General features: G+C 44.2%; 2 protein-coding genes across 3 annotated transcripts in view; one reads left to right on the top strand and one right to left on the bottom strand.

Annotated features, from left to right (window-relative positions):
• ZC3H7B (zinc finger CCCH-type containing 7B) overlaps positions 1 to 1224 on the bottom strand; it is a 52504-nt gene extending 51280 nt beyond the window's left edge. Inside the window, exon 1 of the mRNA XM_037388051.1 lies at positions 543 to 1224. The gene's annotated coding sequence lies outside the window, so the exon portion shown is untranslated. The remainder of the gene's footprint in view (positions 1 to 542) is intronic.
• A 198-nt stretch (positions 1225 to 1422) lies between these two features.
• On the top strand, positions 1423 to 23355 carry RANGAP1 (Ran GTPase activating protein 1). Of its 2 annotated transcripts, XM_037389089.1 has the most exons (17): positions 1423 to 1551; positions 2269 to 2306; positions 3737 to 3874; positions 5096 to 5223; positions 6107 to 6166; positions 6804 to 6983; positions 8100 to 8234; positions 9384 to 9542; positions 9732 to 9845; positions 11327 to 11426; positions 11943 to 12027; positions 12410 to 12551; positions 12972 to 13085; positions 13396 to 13498; positions 15293 to 15381; positions 17213 to 17334; positions 21805 to 23355. In XM_037389089.1, the coding sequence occupies exons 3-17, from the start codon at positions 3763 to 3765 to the stop codon at positions 21872 to 21874; spliced, it is 1713 nt and encodes a 570-aa protein (XP_037244986.1). In that variant the 5' UTR covers positions 1423 to 1551; positions 2269 to 2306; positions 3737 to 3762; the 3' UTR covers positions 21875 to 23355. The 2 variants fall into 2 exon arrangements, with proteins under 2 accessions (XP_037244986.1, XP_037244985.1); XM_037389088.1 differs by lacking the exon at positions 2269 to 2306 and having other exon boundaries at positions 1482 to 1551.
• The last annotated feature ends 1232 nt before the right edge of the window (positions 23356 to 24587 follow it).

Genomic DNA, 24587 nt, shown 5'->3' on the forward strand with positions numbered 1-24587 from the left:
ATGATCCTGTTTATTGCTAAAGATCATGAGGAACTAATAATGAGTGCCAAGTACCTTGCTTATGTTTTTCAAGTTCAAGCTCCTTCTCAAGATCACACTAATTTATTTCCCTCACCTGCTCTACATTTTCTGACAGCTTTATGCTTCTCACATACAACCGTAATCTAGTTGGTGCCTCAGCTTTGTAATATTCTTTTAGTTGCAAGAGAAACTCCTCTTATTATTTATGGGTTAAATTTTGTTCAGTTTTCCCATCTGGCTGCTGTACCAGTTTATGGCTTTTATTCTTTCAGCTGTCATGCTCCATAAAGAAACTTAATTGCTTTTTGTATTCCCCCAGAAAAAAGAAGGTCTACCATGCCCTTCAACCTCAACAGAGTCTCCCAGGTCACCCAGCATTGCCAATTAGTGACAGTCTTCCTGGGTCCATATAAGCATTTGCAATCGTTTCTCAAAACCACGGTTTGGAGAACTATGAGAGAATGAAAAATGCCTTTACAATATTTTGGGACCAAATAGAATAAATCCAGCCTATTACCCACCTCAGTACTGATCTCACCAGGTATCTGCAGCTGCCACTGGAAATGGTAGCTGTAAGTTGGCACTCTGAGAGGAGAGATTGGGTTAAGAGGACCTGCGCAAACACTGCTGTAACAAGCAGGTGTATGCACAGCTCACCTTGTCCCATCAGATGTACTTTTATTTCTATACTCCAGAAGAAAATGTCACACACAATGTATGCACGAAGCTGTCAAGCGAACTGATGCCTTTTGCATCCCTGAGTAGGGATGACTGCGCACTCCTGGATGAACCGCTTTCCTTAGCAGAAAGGTTTGTCTATTACATACAAGTACGAAGATGAGATCTGCAGGGCCATTATCTAAACAAGGCTTCACAGAAGGCGGCACTCATGTCTCATCTGTGGGTATCCGGGCAGCCTGCAGAGCAATTCAGAGCTCCTCCGGCGACATCTTCCTTGAGCGCCTGTTGTGACAGGGGCTGGGGTGCACACCACAGACCCACTCGGCCCTCTGAGACCAATGGCCCAGCTGCCGCACCTCGGAGCCCGCGCCCTGGAGCGGCAGGTGCAGGGGTGGCCGTGGGCAGGGACACGGGCCGGCATCACACGGCCTCACCCGCACCACCAGACGCGGGTGGCGGAGGACCCCGTGCAGGCCGCGGCCCAGGCCCGGGGCCGCCACCTCACGGATGCACTCCGCGCCAGGCATGCCGGGTACTCCCCGCCAGGACTGCACGTCCCGCCGTGCCCCGCGGGTGGCGGCGCCGCGCGGGCCCCGTAGCCCCGCCCACGCACGGCGAGGCCGGCCGGCTGCGGCACGACGGCATCCGGCGTGGGGCGGGGCGGGGGCACCCCCGGAACGTCACGCGGCGCATCCAATCGCGAAGGGGGAAGCAAAACTGCCGGCTTTCAAATCCTCCGCCTCCCCCCCTCCCACTTCTCACCCATCGTCCCCGGCGGTGGCGGCGGCGTGAGGGCTGTGGCGGGCGCCACTCGATCGCCTCACCCGGCAGCCAGCGGCGGGCGCGGAGGTGAGGGGAGGGGCGGGGCGGGGAGGTGGCAGCCGCCGTTGGTGGCCGGGGGCGGGGGGTGCGCGTGAGGTGAGGCGATGCGATCCAGCGGACTAACACACCCACACCCCCCCCTCCTGCCGCCGCCCCGGCTCCTCGCGCCGGGGGGGCGGGGAGGGAACCCCTCGCGGCCCTCCCACGCGCAGGCGGGAGTACCCCCGCGCGGGTGCAGGTCGCGCGTGCCCGGCCGCGGGAGCCCCCTCCGCGTCGCCGCTCTCCCCGCGCGCCGGGCGCCACGCGGCACGGCGGGGGCTACCCGCGGCGGGGGCGGGAGCGGGGCGGCGGGGGCCGGGGGGGGGGCGCGGGGGCCGCCGCGGGGCGCAGGTGGCGGCGCGGCCGGCGCTCGGCGGCTTCCTCGGGGGGGCAGCGGCGGCTCCGCGGGCGGCGCGGCGCGCTGCCGGGCTGGCCGCGGGGTAACCTTGGGCTGTCACCCGGCGCTGCCGGGGCCGGGCCCTCCGCTGCCGGGAGGGCAGAGCAGGCCTCTCCTCAGGGCAGCGCGGCAGGTAGCCGCTGCGGGGGCTAATTAAAACGTTCGGCTGAACCAGCTTTTTTTGACCGTCAGGAAGCCTGCATCTTCGTACTGTCCATAAGTAAGGCGGAAACCGCTCTTCAGGCGTTTCCAGATCTTGGTTTTATTTCCCAAACGTACCCACTTTTCAATTTAATTTTTTTTTAAAGCTTTCCCTGGGGAAGAACTAGAAGTGAAGAGACGTCTGGTAGGTTGACAACTGGGTGTGGTTAACATGTTGGCAATAAAGTCTGCTCCGGTTTGTGGTGATGAATTCCTGGTGTTGAAATTAGGAAGAGCCTGTGTGTAAGGTAGAGACAGTAAAAGGGGATTTAAGGGAAAGAGATGCAAAGGGAGTGTGTACGCCTCTAAAGTATGGAAGAGCACCATAGTGAAATAGAACTAACTTTTTAAACAGTAGAGCGATAAGGTGTTTAAAAGCAAAACTAATAATTGAACTAGGTGAACAGATGCCTGGTAGGAGTGGAGTAAGTTATGCAGGTGTCTTTCTACTGGCAGCATCTATGTTAGAGGAGAGTCATCCGAGACAAGTGATGTTGATCAGCTTTGGTGACTTTTTGGGTTTTTTCCCCGTGTCCAAAAGTAACACTAAAGTTAATGAAAACTGAAGAGATGATGTGCTCTGGGAAAGCTGAAGGCTTCACAGCTAGGTATCAGGAGGAAAGTATGTACATCCAACTTGCATTTATGGGGCATTTTAAAACCAGTGCTGTTAAGCACAGAGTTGCAAGTGTATGGAGCCACTTCTAAGTCAGAAAAGAATGGAAGGGAATCGGTTTGCTCTTGTAGGAATGACCCTTTATCCCTTCTGACACCTGAAGTCTGTTTTATAAGTATGTTGCTTCTAAACGCTAGTTGTATGTAGTCTTTTATACCAGCAGGGGTTAAGAAACATGCTCCATTTATCCTGCTGAATGAATGGAGGCCAGTTACTTCATGCAGTGATTGATGTTCATTAAATAATGGTATGCAGATGCTATTAGACATGGCTAGCTTCAAACTTGTGCCTCAAGGCAAAATGTTTGCTAATCAATCATCAGTGTAAGATCATCCCGTTTAATGAGTGTGATGAATCTGTGTGGGACATTGGAAAGGAAAGAGAACCCACAAACCTGATGATGTTTTCAGCAACTCAGTGTTTCTAGAACTGTGCTGACAAGGGCACTGCTGGGGATATCACTGAAACGGAAAAACAGCTGTTTTCATTCTAGCTTGCTTTGGATAACAGGGGAAATGTGCAGCGTGTATAATTAAGGGATGGGGTTTGGGGACAGAAATGTTATGTTTGAGTTGTAAAATTGTTGTGCAAAGAGTAATGTCTTAAAGTGGCCTTAATCCATAGTTTTAGGTACTGGTTATTTATGGAGTGTAACAACTCCATCGAAACCCAAGTTCTGTCAGTTTTGGAAGAATCAACACCACATGACTGGCTGGCTTTGGAATGTTAATCTAGCCTAGCTGTCATAAGTGAGCTATGGGGAAAACACTAATGACACTGAAAACTCAATTAGATATCTTGGGAACAAAACCCACAGTGTTCAAATAAATATAATTATTCATACAGATCATATATTGTAGTTTGCTTTTCTTATGTTAATGATTTCTTTTAATTGGCAGCTCTTAGCACTGGGAAAAGCAGAAAAATGGCATCAGAAGACATCACTAAGCTTGCAGAGTCACTTGCCAAAACCCAAGTGGGTGGTGGACAGTTGAGCTTCAAAGGCCAGAGCCTTAAACTCAATACAGCTGAAGATGGTAAGAGAAAATACCCTTGTGTTTGGGAAGTGTCTCCCTGAAATTCTGAAGTCTTGTAGTAAACCTGATGCTAATTCTGCATGGACAAGTTGTCGTAATACTAGCTGCGATGCAAGGGGGGTTTGGCTACAGCCGCTTCTGATAGCAGTGTTGCCTTCCCTTCTTGTGCCCTGCTTTGATGTGGTGGTATTACAGTTGGCAGTATTGGGGGTTTGCTCCCTGATGTGTAGTTCTTGTTTTCTTGGTGAGAACACAAAGTCTTTTAACAGTCACTGTGCATTAGAAGTTGGTGCTTCTTTTAAAAACAGTAAGCAATTGGATAACAGCTCCTCAAACAAGTAGATGCTTTGAAGACCTGCACAGAGTAACAAACAGGCTGATATGTTAGTCTGCTGCAGTAGTCCAGTTTCTTTCCAAATTATGATCAATTTGTTAGACTTTTTTTCTGGAATATCTCTTGCTGGTATGTGTTTCACAGGTAAGAAAGCTTTGCAGTGGCTGCTAGTATAGTAAATACCTGGAGAATGTGTTTATAGTCTTAGATCAACATTTCTGCCACACCAAGAAACAGCATGCTCTTCAAAGAGGTTATTTGCTATAGTGCGTACCTCTTTCATTGATTCCAAAGGTGGTGTTTTTTTATATGCTGTTTTAGTAGTGCAAAGCCACTGAACTGTGGGGAAAGTCTTTGGAGCTTGGGAATGATAACACGTGCCCATTGATACAAGAGTCTGCAGCCTGCTCCTGTGTATTGCATAGGATTACTGTAGAGTTAAATTGTTCCACCCTGACATGCTTGCTAAATAGGCATCTACTTCTGTCAGCCAGTGAGAACTTCTTCCTGTTGATGTGGCATCAATTCTCATCAACTTTAAGCTTAGTCCTTGCATCTTTGTAGACACATGCACTCTAGCTCCTAAACAGTGTGCTGAATGGCAGAGGAATCTTACTTAGGAAGTAAGGAAACTTACTCTTGCAAATAGGAGGATGGCTATCAACAGTACCAGAAACAAATTATGAAAAGGCAGGGTGGGGAATAGAGAACACTCTCTAATGACCTGACACTTTAGCTCTGCTGCTCCTTTTGCTGTTCCAGGATTCTTTCAGATAATGATCATCTGGTTTTGCTAAGGGTAGGCTTGAGCAAGTATTGCTGCATCGGTGTTACTGTGGTACCTGAGGTGATAGTTAAAAGGCCACTAGACTATATGCTTTTTGCAGCTGAAGAAGTGATCAAGCAAATTGAGGAATTTGATGGCCTGGAAGCATTGCGTCTGGAAGGCAACACAGTGGGTGTGGAGGCAGCAAAGGTCATTGCCAAAGCCTTGGAGAAGAAATCGGAGCTCAAGGTGAGATCCTTGAGTGGGAAATGGTAAAGGGGAAGAAGTAATGTAGAAATACTGAAGGCCTATCTATGCTCTTCCTGCAGTAGCCTGCCTTGAGTTAGCCTCAAAGCTTGCTTGGTGGTTCTTCCAGTAGGAAGAAGAATCATAGGAAAACATGGCAGAACTTGGGGACTTTGGGATAATGGGAACACTTTCTGCATTCGTAACTCTTCCCGTTTAGAAGGCTTCTAGTCTTAAAGCTGGGAAGCTGTGCAAAGAGCCTCTCTGCAGAGGCAGCATCTGTAAACAAACTGTGGCAACAAAACATAAGTTCTAATGGAAAGCTGGATGAGATCTTCCTTCTGGAGAAGGGCTGAATAGGGAAGAAATAATGGAGAAAATGCATCAGGAGGCTTTTCTAAGCTGTTTCCCTACTATTGTTCTAGCCTAATGCTAGGAGGATGCTGTGCTGCTAGAGGCACTGTCCATTGCAGGAGAAGAGTATGAAATAATGATTCATGTTAGTCACCCGAAGGTGGCTTTTCCAGCCAGTTCTGATTGTTGAGCTCCATACCTTACTAAAATCTGCATTCCTAATGTATCCTTCAGTTTCCTGCTGATTTTTCCTGTGGCGATTTTCTCAGCAGAAAATAATTTCAGCTTGAGTACAAGCAAGCAGTCTTGTATAGTGTTATTTACAATGTGCATTTCAGTGGATTTATGTCCTTGCAAGTGAAGTAATTGTAATGTTAGTTCTCATAGCTCTTTAGTACAATCAAATGACAAACCCAAGGGAAGGCAGACAGTATTAAGCTGTCCCCAGTAATATAATGCAGCTTGTATGTGTAAACTTCTGTACAATTGTGTTGTCCTAAATATTTTAATGGTTTCTATCTGTGTTTCTTAGAGGTGTCATTGGAGTGACATGTTCACAGGGAGACTAAGGTCTGAGATACCTCCTGCTTTGGTAAGTGAAAACTAGATCTGAGACTTCTGACTAATATAACTTCTTTTCTCACCTTCTCATGCTTTTTCTGGGAGTATGATGTTTTTTTAGCACAGAGCTGATCTTTCTCTATGCTCTTAATGCTAAATGTCCCAGGTGAGTGATTCTTTTCTGCTCCATTTGTATGAGATGGAGAACAGTTGATAAAAGGCCAAATGCAAGTTCAAACTAGTGAAGAAGCCTGTCACTGGATAGAATGGTAACTAAGCTTTCTAAATAAAAGGACATGGCCATCTCTTCCAAGCATATTACAGAGCTCCCTGCCTACTTGAGTCCAGTGAAGCAAGAGCATAAACTCAATAGAATGAAAATTATTTTTTAGCAGGGTAAAGGGGGAAACTCATTTTGAAAATCGTGTATTTGACCTAAAGGGCTGGGATAACTTCTTGGTAATTGCCTTATAGCTATCTTTAGCTTAATTTACAGCTAAAGCTAGAGAAGTTGTGCGAAGTTTTATTTCCCAATGCAGCTTTGCCAAATGTCTTCAAAGTGGAAATTTTTTGCAGCGTCACTGTCATACCTAGCTGCTGCAGTGTTACTGTCACTAAAAGTCAATCCACTCCCTCCTTCCCACCCACTGCCATCTGTTACCTTGCAGATCTCTTTGGGGGATGCACTCATCACTGCTGGAGCCCAGCTGGTGGAGCTGGACCTGAGTGACAATGCCTTTGGGCCAGATGGTGTGCGTGGCTTTGAGGCACTGCTGAAGAGCCCTGTGTGCTACACCCTGCAGGAACTCAAGCTCAATAACTGTGGCATGGGCATTGGTGGTGGCAAGGTAAGGGCTGTCTCCTTTTTGGGAATGAGGTCAGAGCCAGGACTTGGCTTCAGACTACCCTATGCAGAATCACAGAATGGTTGATGTTGGAAGGGATCTTTGGTGATTGTCTAGTTCAACTCCCCTGCTCAAGGCAACTAGACAAGGTTGCTTAGGGCTGTGTCTAGTCAGGTTTTGGATATCTCAGAGAATGGAGACTTCACAGGCTCTCTGGGTAGTCTAATCCCAGTGTTTAACAACCCTCATGGTAAAAATTTTTTGTGTTCAAATGGAATTTTCTTCACACTGGTTTGTGTGTCACAACCTTCTTCATCCTGTTACTCTGGCTTTTCTTACATATGAATAAGATCTCCCCCAGAACCTTATCTTCTCCAGCCTTAATAATCCCAGCTTTCAGCACTTACCCAGTGTGGAAAAATTCTCCAATTCCTTAATCATCCTTGGAACCCTTTAGATTCACCTTTGCATGTCTATGTAGGAGCCTGGAAGTGGATGCAAGTACTTGAGTGCATTTCACAGGGCTGAGTGTAGGAAAAGGATCACTTCCCTTGACCAGCTGCAAGTGATCTAGGTTATTCCTCCCCACTTGAAGGAGTTTGCATTTCCCTTCAGCTTAATGAGACTGTTCTTCCTTTTCTCCAGTCTTGAGATCCTTTCCCTCCACATGTTTTCATGGGTAAATTTCTGAAGTATGAAAAGCTCATCTGTTTTTCCAGCATAGGAAAACGGGTTCTATCTTTAAAAGTTAGATTCCATGTCAAGGGAGCTAGTAGCCTTGCATTTGAGAGAACAGTATTACTGAGCCTGCCGCTAAAGAGATGCCTGTTGGATGAGGCAGAAAACTGGGACTGTCATCATCACTAAGGCCCTACATGTTTGCCTGTTTAAGAATCAAATGTTCTTAATGGAGTCAGTGTGTCCTAGTGTTGCAAAATTATCACTTGCCTAAGACCATAGTGTGCAAGTATTGTAGTCAGTGATAGTGTATATCCCACTGTAGAAGTGGGTATGTTTCAACTGTCACTGAAGTATTTCTTGAGTTGGATATACAAAATACACTTGGATTCCTTCAGAATGAGTTGCTGAGGCAGTATAAATTGCTTGTTTTATCTTTAGATATTGGCAGCTGCTCTGAAAGAGTGTCATAGGAAATCAAGTGCCCAGGGCAAGCCTCTTGCTTTGAAAGTATTTGTAGCTGGCAGAAATCGTCTGGAGAATGATGGTGCTACTGCGCTGGCTGAAGCCTTTGGGGTAAGTACCAAACCAGAGCTTCTTCACAGCAAACTGGAGCAAGGTATGTTAAGTACCAATGTTAAAGGTAATGCACACAGAGCTTGCCTCAGCTTGGAGGCAGTGGCTGGTTCTTGGTTGACTAAAGTCTTGATGTTTGCTGAAACTGGAATCTTCAAGTGCAATTAGAATTGATGAGTGAATGTTTCTGTGACCTAGGCTTCCAAACACATAACTAGTGGCTGTGTAAAGTAGTGGCTTGAGGGAGAAATAGGATCTCCTGAGTAACTTAATAGTCATCCTATTCCTCCTCCTCCTGCTAATTTATTTGGCACTGGGTTGGGTGTACCAGCTGACCTCTTGACTACTTTGCCTAGTTATTCAATCATCTGGCAAAAATGTAGTGGTTTTGCTAGGATCATCATGTAAGGGCTTTAAATGCTATGTAGCCTTCTCTAGCTGTCACTGACCAAATTGCACTTTTGATGGAAGAAGAGGATTCGTTGTGGTTGGTGCCACCTAATTCCCTCTTCTTTCCCCATTGCAGCTAAAAGTGACTTCTGAATTATAATGCATATTGTTAGGTATATTAACAATGATATTACGGATTATAGGCTATTTTTTTGTAGAGCTGCTGGATGTGATTTTGACCAATTGGTGATCGTGGCAAAAATAAGAATTCTTAAATACTTAAGGTGCATAACAAAGTGGCTCATGAGAAATTCAGACTGAGTGGCACTACTAAAATGGCATTCATTACTGTGTTTTGTGACACGCTGTTTAGTCCATGAACAGTGTTTATACTAATCTTACTGGTTTGCTTCTGCAGTCAGGGCAAAATCTAGAACTTAATTAGAAAAAATGCCATATCCATTGATGTTGCTTGGTCTATTTCAGTGTTGAGCCCCAGGTGAAGAGCTCTTTTTTTAAGGCATCTAGAGCAAGCATGCTGGGAGGGTGCTACTTGTGACTTAGGGGTTTGTGTTGATCTGATTGCCATGAGCCTGCAATTTTGCTTGATTTGTGACATAATTGCTGGTAAATAATTTTGTGTAGAAGAACTAATGGAGTCTTGAGTTCAAGGGAAAATAAAGCAAATACTAGAGTGGAGCACTATACCGTGTTGAAGTATGTCTCCTAAGAGCTTTTTTCATGTACATCCTTTCCCAGATCATTGGGACCTTAGAAGAGGTCCATATGCCACAGAATGGAATTAACCATCCTGGCATCACGGCACTGGCCCAGGCCTTTGCTATCAACCCACTGCTTAAGGTTATAAACTTGAATGACAACACCTTCACAGAGAAAGGAGCTATGGCCATGGCAGAGGTGAGTTGTTCTAAGCTGTTGCTTTGGGTTTGTCTTCTGCCTCCCAGTCTTCTCAAATATAGCTGGCATTAGCGCCTCTGGGTTGGTGGAGCCACATGCCATGTTGCAGTGGAAAAGCTGGCCTTTCAGGAGTAATAGGACATTCATTTACTTGCATGTCTGTATTTTGAAATATGTGTTGTCTTGCAGACTCTGAAGGCACTTCGTCAGATTGAAGTGATCAATTTTGGAGACTGCCTGGTGCGTTCAAAGGGCGCTGTTGCTATTGCTGATGCTATTAAAGAAGGGCTTCATAAATTAAAGGTATTGTTGTCTTGCTGTTCAGCTTTGAATCTGTTTTGAAAATGCCTAGTTTCCCATTTCATGTTTTTCTGTCCATTCTCCTACTACTTCTGATTATTTTAAAGTGGGATTCACAACTCGAAAGCAGTAAGCTGTATTGTAGATCAGTGGCATTGCCATGTACACCTAAGGCTGTTCTACATGGAAGTGTACCAGTGGTCTGTTTAGACTCGGCTTGATGTTTTTTTGAAGTTGTTGGTTCAATTCAGCAAGTGCTAATCAAGAAATCTGACAATGGAAGTATCTGCTTTTGGAACTTCTTAGAGGGTCATGAGTGGGAACAGAGACTTTCCTCTTAAATAGCTTGTAATCTCTAGCATTTCTGAGTTCATACAGTTCATGTTTTTTCTTAGGACACGTATCAAAGGTCCAGATATTTTTAGGGTTTTGGCAATACCATAGCCTCCCACACAAGCATTTGCACAGGACTTCCGTTTGACAATGTTCTAGACAGGCCTAATTCCAGCCAGTAATATAAGTAAGCTAGGATCTCTAGAAACACCTGCCATGGATCACAACTGCACTGGGACATATGCTGAACACATAATTCTTAATCTTTCAAGTTTACAGTCAAAGACAAAAATTCAGCTTGCTAATACTTATTTATGTATATGAACCTGGTACTTTAGGGTGTGAGATCCCTTGCTCAGGCTTCTGCTGATACTACTGGAGCTTATCTGAATCTCCCAGGAAAACTTAAGTAAGGATTCTAATGGGGGTATTGAGATGAACAGCCAGAAGTTAAATCCTTTTTTTCTAGAGCAGAAGTGGCTAAGGGAAGGTGGCATGAAGCAATCATAGCTGATTCATCCCGTTCAAGGACTGCTTCCCTTTTGCTGTTAATATTAAATCTCTTATCAGGAAAGGACTGATTGAGCGCAGTGTGGAATGGTGGGGTATGATGTCTGGCTGTTCAGTAACTTTACTCTTACTAGTTTGTCCACACTGTTTCTCTGCTGGCTGTGTTTATCAGAAGTAGTATCACTTGTAGTTTGTTTTTTGAAGGCCTTAACTTCCAACTGAAGTGTTCAAAAGCAAGTATACAGTCCATTTAGGATAGTAACTACCTTTCTTCAATAAGACTTACTGGTGTGTGAATTCTGGAATGCTCTTGAATAAGCGAAGGTCTCCAGTCAAATGATTACTAAGGACTGAAATGTCTGCTACCTTCTAGGGCAGCAGTCAGAATGGTGTGGTCTCTGTAGCTATTTTAGTAAAATGGCTACCTTCAGTAGGGCTGCTCTTAATAACACTATGTTTCAACATGCCTGTGTTAAGTATATGAAGTAGGAGTAGGTGTCGGGTATTATTTCCAATTAAAAATACTACTTTTGGTAGGAGCGTCTTCAGATGAGTCTTCCCTGAACACTTGTGAGCACATTAAGCATATCGGGATGGTAGATGTTAATAGGAATTGTGCAAAAAAATGTTCTGTTTCTTAGGAACTAAATTTGTCCTTCTGTGAGATCAAACGAGATGCTGCTCTGACTGTTGCTGAAGTTATTGAAGATAAGGCAGAGTTGGAGAAGTTGGATCTCAACGGTATGTAAATTTGTTAAAGTATGTCTAGTCTGATCCCAACAAGAAACCACTAGGAAGAATGTTGACAGTATCATATATTCTAGTCTTGCAATTGTCAGCATTTAAAAAAAAAAGTACTCTGAGCTGAACTTGGATGACCTTGGGACAGGAAGTAGTTAGATCCTGGAAGTTTTCTTAAGCCATGAACTCAGTTAATTGTTAAAGTTAAGCAGTTTCAGTATGTCTTGAGGTGCAAAGATTAGCCTAATACCTATAGCTGTTTTCAGTAAAACTTTACTGGAAAATTAGGGGGTTTGCTTGTTTTAGCTATTGTGCAATGCTGCTGAAATTTATTTAACAACTGTTTGATTCTGATAACTGAAGACTGAAGTCTGCATTGCTGCCTCTAAGGTGTTATGTAGAAATGACTGACAACTTTTCAATTTCAGAAATAAGAGATAAACAAGAATGTACATAAATTCATGAGGCTTTTGCTGTATATCTATTAAGTCTGCTTCCTTTCTTCTGTCAATCCAGGTAACTGTTTGGGAGAAGAGGGATGTGAGCAACTCCAGGAGATCCTTGAAGGCTTCAATATGGCAGCTGTGCTGGGATCTTTGAGGTAAGCAGCATACCAGAGTTTAAATTGGGAATTTTCTGACAATTCTCATCAATGTTTTCATTCACCTACATCTTAAAACAAGAACTGTAACACTCAGAACACTGGTCTGAGTGTGCAGTGTGGAGCACAGTTGAAGGGTTCCATAAGCAGGATAAGCCTTGTGTCGTCTTTTCATTGATGGACTTAGTGTTAGTTATCTATTGCATTCCTTGCTCTTTGCTTGCCATTGTCAGCTGGGTGGCTGAAGCCTGTGTTAGAGATGGAGATTAACTTCTTGCAGTAATACTTGAGGGGAGATTGCTTTTTCTCGAAAAAAGTTTCGAGTTCAATTGTACAGGAATTACAGGTGTGTAATTAACGTAATGTTTTAATCAATCCTTAGTGATGATGAAGGGGAAGAGGAGGAGGAGGATGAAGAGGAGGATGAGGAAGAGGAAGAGGAGGAGGAGGAACAGGAACAGCTAAAGGAGATAGGACAGGGAGAACAGGAGTCACTGACTCCTAAGAAGATAATTGATTCACAGGTAAGCTTCCTCAGCTGAAAAAGAGTAAAAGTGAGATCTGAAGTGAGTCTGAACTTGGAGTGCTGGCAGGCATTCACATTCCCTGTGGGCTGGCACTGTAGAAACAGTCAGGGAGATAACACAGGAAGAAAACAGATGACTTGCACACTTCAGTAAAACATATTTATGTGCACACGTACATGGAGGGAAAGGCTTTGTAGCAGTTGTAACAAACGTGTAGAAAAGTGGTGGAAACATTGTAAGTGCAATGCCATGCAGTTGTGCTAGCATGTTCTGACTGTGCCAACTCTGGGCTCATTCCAGCCTCAAATAGTTTTCAAACAGAACAAATCCTGACCTGATGTACCTGTCCTATGTACCCTTGCTGCTGAACCAATTTACTTTCAAGACCAAACTTGAAAAGGTTTCTGCCTCTTTTAGGATTCAACTCCAGTGCCATCTCCTCCTGTGGACATTGCCACATTCCTTGCTTTCCCATCACCAGAGAAGCTGCTGCGACTAGGACCAAAGTGTTCCGTAATGATTGCTCAGCAGGTAGGTGAGCTTCTGTGCTTGATTGTCTTTCAGAATCATTTAATCCCCAGAGGTGATAACTTTCTCTCTTGAGACTTAGATTTGTATCATCTCCCCAGTGATCCTGAGGAACCTTATGTAAGCAGATGATGCAATTCATCCTTGTACTGGCACCAGAGCTTCTGCATAGAGTAACTTTATTTCAGTATTGCTTACACCTTGTGATATGGCCAAGGAAAAATTAATGTCCTTCATCTGAAGGATGGCAGAGACCCATCTTCTGTAGCTGGTGAGCAGTGAACTGAATGGTCCCTGTTTTTTTTCTTTTCAGACAGATACAGCTGATGTAGAAAAGGTAGTTTCAACTCTCCTAAGGATATCATCAGTCTTCAAGGATGAAGCCCCAGTGAGAACAGCAGTGCATGAAACAACAGGTGACTGGGCCTTTCTTCACTTAGTGGTGTGACTTGCTTCAGTGTCAAGGACACCACTGCAGTGCAAAGGAAGGCCCCTGGGCCAATGGGCCAGGCCATTGGACTGTTTTGTTCCCAGCAGTTTGCCTCCCCCCAGAAAATGAAGTACCAAGCTGGGCCATGCTGTTCTGTGGAGTGACAGTAGAGATTCATTCTGAACTCGGCATATCTCGTGCTTCTGAAGCTTGATGCTGAGTGTTTGTTGTAGTTGCTGTCTTCAGTGGATCTATGCTGCCCTTACTGCATCTCCTTGGTGCTAGGCTGTCAATGGCCAGTAGTTCTGTGTTCCAAAGTCAGTTACTTTTTCAAGGCTATTTATTGAAAGTGTTTTCCAGGAAGTAGCCTCTCCAGTGTAGTATTAAGAGAGTGTAAAGAGAGACCTCTTATACCAGTCTGAAACATCTTTAATTTCTTTAGTAAGCAGAGATTTGCAACATGGGGCATGGCACAGAAAATGTACAGGCAAGGGACTGTTCCTCTCTGTGTATTGTGGAGCACTGATTCAATTAGGTCTGATTTATTGTGTGGACTAATAGTATCCCTTCATGTTCTCACTTGGAAACAGGAATTTCTGAATGATCCTAGGCATCTGACCACTGACTTCCAACCTTTTCAGTCTCTCAGCGGTACAGTTCTCCCATACATGAGCTACCTAACAATATTGTCCAAAAGAATTGGATCAATTATTTTTAAGACCACTTAGTGATTTACTGCAAACAAACATGCATTTCCCTAGCTCAGAATTTATTAGTTTGGAATACATAGATGTGGTGAAACTGTTAGCTGTTATCTGTAAATCAGTAATGTAATGGATCTGTACAGTTGGTTATGGGTCCAGTTAGCCAAAAATAGTCAGTTGGCATCTCTTTGAGCTAGTACTGGCCTTGGCTCATGCCCATTATGAGTTGTCTCCAGTGAAAAATGAGCACAGGATATTCCTGTTGTCCAAAGTGTGCTTGTATATGAATGTAGCTGTTCTTTACTACTCCTGCTCCTGAGGGAAAGGTAGAACCTGGCAATTACTTTCCAGAAAAGTAAATGTCAGCTGACAGTGAGATCCTGGTTAATGTCTGACACTGTTCTACAGCTGCTCTAGTGGGTTCTGCCCATTCTAAGAAACCAGAATGGTCAGAGGTCAGAACAGGTGCCTTGCCTACTTTACAGACATGAGAAGCTAAAGCACTGGCTTGCCTATAGCTTGCAACATTGTATTTTGCAATATTGCAGAACATTGGTCTTGAGGGAGCCCAGAAAAACAGCTGAACAAGCTCTTAAGGTGTCCTTATTCTCTGAGGTTTCAAATGGAAGGTGAATTGCTGGCCTTTAAAATGTTATGGCCCTAACTCTTGTTTTACTTCATTTGATTATATTAATATATGTATAAGCATGTATGCACATAGCATGCATGTTCAAATGCATTGAGTAGAGCATTGTGCTGCATAGGACTGAGCTCAAATAGGATCTGAAGCTTGGCAGTGTGGGAATTTGGGGCTTTTTTGTGGGTTTTGTTGGGTTTTTGTTTCTGGTTTTCCCTTGATTAGGCCTTGTACTTAAGGACTGGGTTTCACCTGTCTCGGTGTTTTAGAGATTATACCTAGTCCCTGTAGTGACAACTGGAATCTTAACAGATACTACCTTCCAAAACTCCTTTTACGGTTGATATTCATTGAGGTCCTGTATTGTCAGTCTTGATCTTAGTCTGTAACAGCATCCCTTTTTGTATTGTTTAATATGATGCATTGTTATTTCTTTTAGATGCCTTGATGAGAAAAGCCTTCACTTCTGCCACATTTAATTCAGATGCATTCATCACAAGTCTCTTGATACACATGGGACTACTTAAGGTGGGGAAGCAGGAAAGAGTTAAGTTATGGTCTCTTTAGGCTGTCAAAGACCAGACTGACTGGGTTTTGGGTAATTATGTTGCCATGGAAGCAGCTGGGTGCCTGTGCATGCCTGATGCCCAGGGACAATGGAAGTCTGCAGGTCCAGCAGAAATTGGAAATTGCAAGGTTGCATTAGGATGAAGGAGGTGTCAGCTCTTTATACCTCTTCTGCTTAATATGTTCTGCTTTCTTGGTCATCCCCTAAAGGTAAGGAGGGTCAGGTAAGGAAATAGTGCTGCTACTGGACTGTGGTGTCTAAAAAAAAAAAAGAGCCATGTCCAGGAGTCTAATCTACAATATTGTTAGTTAATGTGGTCCTTTAGGGCATCTTACATGATGGCTCAAAAATATATATCAAACTATTTATGCTAGATCAGTAGCATTCAACTTCATGCTTTGGAGTATCTTTGCCAAATGCTAGTGTTAAATACGTAGTTACAGGGAATAAACTTCCAAGAAAAGATGGAGGGTCAGTAGGAAACTTGTGTGTTGCATTAGAGTACCTGTAGCTTTACTTTTGGTGAAGTGACTGGGGAGAAGCTTAAGTGCCTTTGCCTACTTGTGCTACAACGGTTAATGCCTCTCACTGCCTCAAGACCTAGAAGATGAGAATGGAAGCTTGGACCAAGACAATTCTAGACCACAGAACAGCCATAACCTGTTATAGCAGCCTGCTCTTTATTAGGTTTATGGATTTCCTTCTGATAATATCCAGCTTGGGGTACAGACAATGTTGACATGCTTGGCTACATCTTAATTTCCTAAAAATCACTTGTCCAATGAACACAGAGAAAGGTGGTTGGACCAGTGCTGAGCTTCCCACTGCTCAGAACCCGAGATGGCTTTTTGTTTTGCAGAATACTTGTTTTGGGGACTACTACCTACCTCTTTACCAGTACAGAAAACAGCAAATATGCATGGGGCACAAAGCACAGACTTGTGCTTGGGGAGAGTTCTTTCAGGCCAGGAGGTGGCATTGATAGTAAAGCCCTTGAGGATCAGCCAGCTGATTGTCATCTGTGGTATAAAGGACTGTGGATGAATTAGGCATGTGTGGAGAGGGAGCAGCTTCCACTCTGTTCCACACAGCTGGAAGCACATGAGCAACAGATTCTTAGCACAATGAACTGCAAGAACATATGCCTAGGAACACAGGTTTAGAGCCTGTCTATAGAATGAAGAGCTTTAGTTGAAATGGCAGTGGAGAAATAAATGAAAAATAATTTAAGAGTTGGGACATGTAAGTTAGCATCATGTTAGGAACAAGAATAACTTAAGCCTCATGTAATAAGCAGGGAGGTGATTATTAGCTTTGTCTTTCATGTAATTGTGAGACCAGTTCTAGGAATACTGCATCAAGTTCTGGATGAGGCCTGCCAAAAAACTGGAGATGGTATAAAAATGAGCTACAGAATAATACAAGAAAAATAAAGCAACTGAATTTTTTGAAGTCTGAAATTCCTTGGGAGATGACTCTTGACATGGGGTGTCTGAGATTTGGCTGTTTCACTTATAAGTTTATTGCTTTCCTTTCCCCGTTACTACTGCTGTCAGTTGATAAATACTAGAATGTTCTTGATGCTGCTTTATTTCAGTTGCTAGTGCTGGGGGGCTATGGAATTGGCTACATTCTGTCTTGAGGAACAGTTGTACTTAATCTAGTGACCAGCTTTCTGCTACAATGTGTGGGAGCACTTCATTCAACAGAATTCATTGCCTCTGAAATACAGTGGATTAGATAAAGTAGTGATCCTGATGTCTGACTTCAGATTCTTGTCCTTTTTCTCAGAGTGAAGAGAAGATCAAAGCTGTCCCAAGCCTCTATGGTATTCTTATGACCTTGAACCATATGGTCCAGCAGGATTATTTCCCTAAATCCCTGGCCCCAGTTCTCTCAGCTTTTGTCACAAAGTGAGTATTGTACTTGCCATGCAGTCCTTCTCTGTGGGAGCTAGTGAAACTGTTTGAGGGTTAATAGCTACATGCAAGCTGTTGTGTTAAAGCCCACTAATTACCTGTTCTGAAATTAAGGATTAACAGTTTAATGGATCTCTACTTCTATCTTGCTTACTCCAGAATGCAAGGTTTAGAGTAAAAGAAAATAATAAATATCTTGATCCTAAAGAAGGAAGCCAGCATTGCAGCTGACTGGCTCTGAAGCAGAGACTGCTAATGCCAGTCACAGAAGAGGTGCTCCGAGCTTAGGGAAACCTGCTGGGTTTCTAGCCACTGCTTGAGTGAACTCTGAGTACGCTGGATCTAACTGTACCCTCTAAATTATCCTTCTGAGTATGAGGGTCAGCAGAGCTCTTCAGTTGTCATGCTCTGTAACACTGGAACACCAGCAGACCAAAATGCTGCAAAACACAAAGACTGAATTTGTTTCCAAATGAAACTTGCTACTGTAACAGCAACTAGGTTAGTGCTTTATTTTTTTCTGAGAACTAAATTGAGAGCATAAGCATTGGAGAAGCTGCTTGTACTGCCTGCCTCTGTTACTTCTAGTATAGGTATAGAATTAACCCTTGCCACCACTAGCTTTAGTTTCTTTGATGTATTAAAGCATAGTGTAGTAAATGCGATAGCTGTAGAAGCCGTATCTCTACTAGATTAAATCAGTGTGAACTTCAGCATTGATGAGACTCAGGAAAAGCACACCAAATAGACCTTCCCTTAGGAGAGGAAGGATTAAATGCTACTCTGCAGTCAAGAGGAGAAACAGTCCAAAACCGTCACCTGAGGCAAAACCAGCAGAGGTCTGAAATCCATTTGGAGCTTGGTGGCCGTATAGGGTGAGAGCAGCTTTTTAACAGGTTCCAGAATGAGGCTTAAGCCTTCCTGATTTTTGTGGTATGGGTAGTATGCAGATGCTCAAGATCTCCTGCTGCTGAAAGGTAGAGACATCAAATACTTGTGGTCAGTATGAGACACAGGTGATACGGATGCAGTCAGATACTGGTAGTCAGTCTTTTCTTGGTCCTCCTGGGGTTAGAAGCAGGCCAGTTTGGATAAGGGAAGAGAATTTTTCCAGGCATTGGTATGGCTGAAGCTGTCAAAGCTGGTGTGTAGCAGTGATATGTTTCCATCAACCAGCCATGCTAATGTCAGGTTTAGAAAATAAATCCACTAGCTTGTTTAGTACACATGTGTAAATGTTAACCCAGAGGCCCTTCTGGTAGAACAGTTTGACTGCTCTCCTGTCTTTGGCTTGGTCAGGCTAAGAATTAGGCACTTACAAGCCAATGACTATATGCTTTACCAACTGCACAAGTATACCTCCAACTCCATCATATGCTTAAGGAAGAAGTATCAGGGCTTGCAGTGTGAAGTTGCCCAGACAGATGACTGCATTTCTGCCGTTTCCTTCATTGCTGCCAGTACCTGTGATCTTGCTTGCAGGTTAAGTAGATATGTACAGCCTTAAATACCAGCCCTAGAATAAAGGTGAAGAAAGTGATGGCTTGCTTCAAGCTGGGTCAGGCCTAACTAGTGCCTGATGATCTAAACAAGTACCACATAGTATCTGTCAGCCCCAGCCCTCCAAACAGAGGATTTAAATCACTTGGAGCTGGAAACACAGAAAAAGGGGACTTTGGTTCAGTGCGTTTGACCCTTCTAATTGCTTATGTCAGGTTCCAGTGCCTAGAGTAGCCTCATAACTCAACTTGACATGTCCTTTTAGACAAACTTGCTCACAAAAGATGCTTGTGTCCCTCTCTCTGTGTGTATGTAGGCCTCTCCCAGGCTCCAGGTCTGAAAAATACCAATGAATCTTTCATCTGTACATAATGCTGTATATGACAAGAGTAAAAATCTAATCTTAATTAATAAAAACTCCATTCAATCTATAGCCAGCGTTTCACTACAGGAGCGGGAAATCTCTTTCTGAAAGTGTGAGATTGTTCAAAGGTTCTGAAAAATTGTGTGAGAGCCAAGAGCATCTCACAGTAGAAGGCAGAACTGTCTGCCTTTGGTATGTAAGGGTGCTAATGCCAAGCCTGTAGTGTCCCTGGTGCTGTGAAATTCTTGGAGCTGAAGCTTCCTCTGATTTGGAAACCCTTCTGCATGGTTTGATATGGGGAAACTCAAGTTCTGTGCACCGTAATGAAATCAACACTATGTACAAGCAATATACTTTTATGTTTTATAAATATATGTATGTATTAAAATGCTTTCCATAAGGGAGCAAGGAGAACAAGTATTAAATCCTTTACAGTTGCCTGGAGAGAAAATAACAGTTAAAGAACCTCAAAGTCCAGTTAAAACAACTTCTCAATTAACCTGCACCCATTGTCTTTCCGTAGAATTCAGTCAGAATAAAATCATACTCTAACCTTAAATCAAACCTTTAACTGGTTAACTTAGTAATTTGCAGAGCTCACTTGGGCTCTGTTTCTGAAACAAATCTAATTCTACTCTGTCAAACCCAGGAGTTCTTCATTTGCAGCAAACTGGTGTGCAGTTTTTGTGATATTTTCTAGGTTTCTCCTTTAGGATTGCAGTTAGCCTGTTTGGGCCTCTAGAGCTGTAAAGTTCTTGCAGCTGTTTAGGTAGAGCTCTACTGCCTTTTGTTGCAAGGGGCTGGCTTCTGGCATAGTCATTCTCCTTTCTTTTGTGACAATTGTGATGTTATTGGTAGCGTTCCACATTCAAAAATAAAATTGTGGGTAGACTGTAAGCAGCATCCATCTTAGTCTGGTGGTGTGGGTCCTTATTTTCTCTTTTTTTTTTTGGACACAAGAGGGTGCTGTGAATCCACACGTGCTTTTCCGTAGTTTTTTTAGGTGGAAACACTGGAAGTATGTGAAGGCCTGCCTGCTTGTGACTTGCTGGAGCTGGTGGTGTTTGGTTTTTTTCCTTTAAGTGTTGGGTTTTTGGGGATTTTGTTTACTGTTCTTTACTGTTGGATTGGATGATATCACTGGCCTCTTTCAACAGTCTGTAGCACAGAGCAGCAGGTAGTTCTAACTCCACAGCAAGTAAAAGGAGGCTCTTAGTGTTAGAGGAGGCGTGGTGTTAGCAGTGGAGGCTGAGGGAGCATGGCTGTCATCAACATCATCATCCTTTCGACTTCCAAAAACGGGGAGCTGCCTAGGCAGAATCAGCCTGCTCACTGCAAACAGGGCTGGGTCTTCCAAGGATGGTGACTGAAATATCTCGCCCAGCCTTTGAAGAGAAACTGCAAGTTGTAATTGTCTGTCCAGTGTGGGGCATTGAATGGCTCTTGGGGGGGGATAAAAGGGGTTAACTCTTCTCCAGGATGTGTTTCTGTTAAACTGCAGCAGACAGGGAGCCCTATACCAAACAAGCTCTGCAGCTATTGCCCATGTGCTATAAATCTAGAAACGAACTTCTTGCTTCTACCTGGATATTCCAGTCTTTATTTCGGCTTACACTTCCACAAATTGAGTGGACTTGACTGTTATTAATAATCAAGGTTATTTTTCTGTGCTGCGGTGGGAAAGAGGTAAAATTAATTATTTCTGTTCTCAGAACAGTGGAGAGCACTGGATTAAAATTATTGGACGAAGTTCCCTTATGGGTGGATACGGATGGTTAGTTGTGGTGATGCTTAGAGAACAGTTAGCCTATGGAAACAGAAATATGTGTTACTGGGAGGTGATGGAAATGTTAGGGAAACTTAGCTCTGTGTTAACTCTTCTGTGACTTTATTTCCTTCATCTAGTTTCAAGGAGCAGGTTATTCTACGTAAGGTAGGCCTTGCTATTGCAGTCTCTGGGCCAGGCCCTTTCAGATGGTGCTCTGCAGGTTCTGTGGGCTATACGTAAGACACCCAGAAAGATGGCCCAGCAGAGCCAGTCAGGTGTTTCTTGGCCATGGTGGGGAGGGCAGGAGGGTTATAGTGCCTCTTTTAAAGACTTAAAAAGCGCTGAGACCGAACTAATTATTGGGTCCTAGATGGCAGGAGACCTGGTGAGAAGGTTTGAGTATGAGCTGACTTGTCTTCTGTGTTTTGGTGGCCCTAAACTGTGGAGCTATACTAAAAATAATCCTTGCTGGAAGGGAGGAATGGGAATTTTCACCCCCCCCATCCACTTCATTCTACCCAAAATGAGACGGGGCTGCAGAGATCGAAAGATCTACTGTTGACTTTTGTACCTATGGAAATAAATGCTCTGATTCTTGGTTGTTGTCTTTCTAACTCAGCAACAGGAGAGTTTTCCACAGCAAGCTCTAAATAGGAAGCAGAGATCAGCGCAGCAATGAGGGAATGGTTTGAAAACAGATAAACAAGGGGAAAAAATGCAGGCTTTTGGGCATAAGCCCAGTATGTTTGAGATATCCAACTTTGAATGAGCAAATAAAATACTATAATAACTACTTTGTAGCATTTAAATATCTCTCTTGTCTTTTTCACAGACCAAACCGTGCTCTTGACTCCTGTTCATTTGCTCGCCACATGCTCTTACAAACTCTCCACCAGCTGTAAGAGACAAGAGATGTGCTGCTGTGCCCTTCCCTCCTCAGAGGACTTGTCAGCAGAGAACTCAGAACTGCGTGGTGGGAGATGATCCCAGAGCCCATACAGACATGCTGTCCTTCTTCCTTTTTTTTCTTTTTTTTTTCCCCTCCCCTTTGTAGGAGGTCTGTCCTTCCTTCTGCTTCCATAAACTTGGACAAATCCTGCTGAATGTTTTTTTTTTTCTACTCATCAAGTGACTCCCTGGTCTGCAGGGCAAGTGCTTATGCTAGAATAAGTCAGTGCTGCTCTGAGCTCTGTATGAATTGAAGATTTCTCCACTTTGGTTGCATTGGCAAGGGTGTGCCAAGGCTAACACGGGGCCCAGAAGTGCTCTCATCGGGATCAACCCAGTTGTGTGTGTGTTTTGTTTGTTTGTTTTATTGGACTGACTCCTGCCTGATACCATTCAGCATCGTGCAAGAGGAAGGCTACGTTGCTGCTGCCCCTGCTTCTCTAGGCCGGGGGAGTGCTTGACCCCCTTCTGCTGCTGCCGGCTCAGAGGGGCAAGGTGTGCTCCCCTTTGTTTCTTCTTTCAAGTCCTTTTGTCAAAAGCAGTGTGTGGCTGATCTGTATTTTAATATACTCCCTTGCTGCTGTGGCTTGGAATATTTGTGTAGTGTGGCTGACCCTGGTGGCCATTGCTTAAGGGAGCAAGCATATTTTTCTTGTAAATTTTTTTGCCATTGCCTGTGTTATTCCCTCTTCCTACCCTTCTCTTGTCCCTTTCCCTTCTCTTCCTAATTAAATAGGCTTGGTTTGGAAATGAGTACAATTCACGAAATGCCTATGTAATATGTGTGCCCTTTCTCCTCCCTTTGACAAAACACTGGGACTCTGTGCACTGTTCACATGTTTGAAAGCTGAGCATGTGTAAGAGCTTCAAAAATGAGGGCTGTGCTGTTTTTTCTTGGGTAGGGCTGTGCTTTTTTCTTGTGTTGAAGGAGTAGCAGGAGCTGCCCCTAAATCTCTGTATGGAGGATAGTTTGTGTGCCTATGTACTTGCAGTACCTGCCCATACCACTCCTGAGTACACAAGCTTAGAGGCTGGTTCCGCCGCTGCTTCTTTCAAGCCTTTGCAAACCAACACATCTCTTTAGGTAGCAAGGAGTTGTTCCTTTCTTTGTTTTCAGTTGCAGGAGACTCTTTATCCTAACTTAGCTGACCTTACCATCAATATGCAGAATAAATAGGGCTAGTACCAGGAAGCAGCCAAGGAAATGGGGTTTGCTGTCCCTTTGCTGTGAGGCAATGTGGACCACAGCTGGCAGGGTGCACGTGCTTGGCCAAAATGCAGGAAAAACTGGTGTTAACTCCCAGGGTGTGCAGGCACCACAGAGGGAAAAAGGGGCGTGGGGCACTGGATTGGAAAAAAAAAAAAAAAAGTATTTGGTATGTACAAGACCTGCTTGCGGTACTGGATTGAAATAAAGTGCATGGTATGTGCAACACCTACTTGCACACGCTCTCTGCTTGAATTCCTCCAGGTTGTGGTCCTGTTCAAGGCAACCACTGGTGAAACTGGGGTGGCTGTGGGAAGTTTTGTGCAGCTGTGACCCGGCAGGGTCAGGAAAGTGGTGTCTTGCTACTCTGACAGGGGACATGCTGGTCTTTGTGTAAGAGTAGTGTCTGTTCATTAAAGCCCTGCCTCCTTTGCCTCGTCCCGTTATGTTCCTTCAGCTCTCTGTTGCAAAAGCCGATCCGTTAAGTTTTGCTACAAGCTTGAGGACAAAACAGCCATAAAAGAATCTGTGTTTTCTGTAAGCCTTGAACCTAGTGTAGCTTTCCTTGAAGCTCCCTTGCCTGTTGTTGCTCTTCATGTCCCTCTGCCCTGGAGGAGGGTCATGGAGAAAAATGCCAAGCCAAGGGTCCCATAAAGCGTGTTGAGTGTGTGAGACTGTCCAAAGGAGCCTGCAAAGGTCAGAGGGATGCTGCTGCTTGCACAGAGGCCTGTGGGCCAGGATGTGGGGAGAGCCTGCTTTGAGTAACCAAGCCATAGTAGCTGAATGAGTGTGAGATGTTGGTCCCTGAGTTTTTCAAAAGCAAAAACTATTTAGAAATGGGATTTGCTGGTATTCAGTGTTAAGACTAGATGCCTACAGGAAAAAGGGTTATTGTGAGGGTGGAAGATAGATTTGTCTCTAGGTAGGACATGGACTTGGAAGTCCCATAAAATTGGCTTATGCCTCAGGATTAGAGGGGGGGGAAAAAAAGTGGGGATTGCTAGCTCTGGTTTCCATTAGAAGCTGTTCCCAGGCAGTGTTTGTTTCCTAGCAGCGTCCTGGAGGAACATGGGGTCACTCCAGTGCTACTTCAGGCTGTCCTGTGCAACTGTCCCACCTCAAAAGCACTGCTGTTGTCAGGAGTATTTTAATTTGAGCTTCATCAGTCTGACAAGGCAGTGGTGGTGCAGTGCTCTGTCTGCACGGAGCAGTTCTGAGTGCATCTGTGAACAGTGAAACCCTGTAGTGGTAGTAATGGGATGGGGCTCCTTGCAGGCAAACACAAAACATTTTCTTTAATGGAAAGCTAAAGTATCTGGCCTGGCAGAGGTCGGTTAAACCCCACCAAGTGTAAGTTCCAGTGTGCTGCCTTCATGTCCCATGCAGCATCAGAATGAGCGAAGACTGGCTGCCTGCCTGCAGCCTCAGTAGAAGCTAAAGCTGGCAAGGTCATTGCTGGG

The sequence above is a fragment of the Falco rusticolus genome, chromosome 5 (genome assembly GCF_015220075.1).
Source record: "Falco rusticolus isolate bFalRus1 chromosome 5, bFalRus1.pri, whole genome shotgun sequence".
In the NCBI taxonomy this organism is placed as follows: domain Eukaryota; kingdom Metazoa; phylum Chordata; class Aves; order Falconiformes; family Falconidae; genus Falco; species Falco rusticolus.

Coding starts and splice junctions, on each gene's coding strand:
- RANGAP1 (XM_037389089.1), top strand. CDS start 3,763: ATGGCATCAGAAGACATCACTAAGCTTGCAGAGTCACTTGCCAAAACC. Junction 5,224..6,106: donor AGAAGAAATCGGAGCTCAAG/GTGAGATCCTTG, acceptor TGTGTTTCTTAG/AGGTGTCATTGGAGTGACAT. Junction 13,499..15,292: donor AGCAGTGCATGAAACAACAG/GTGACTGGGCCT, acceptor TATTTCTTTTAG/ATGCCTTGATGAGAAAAGCC.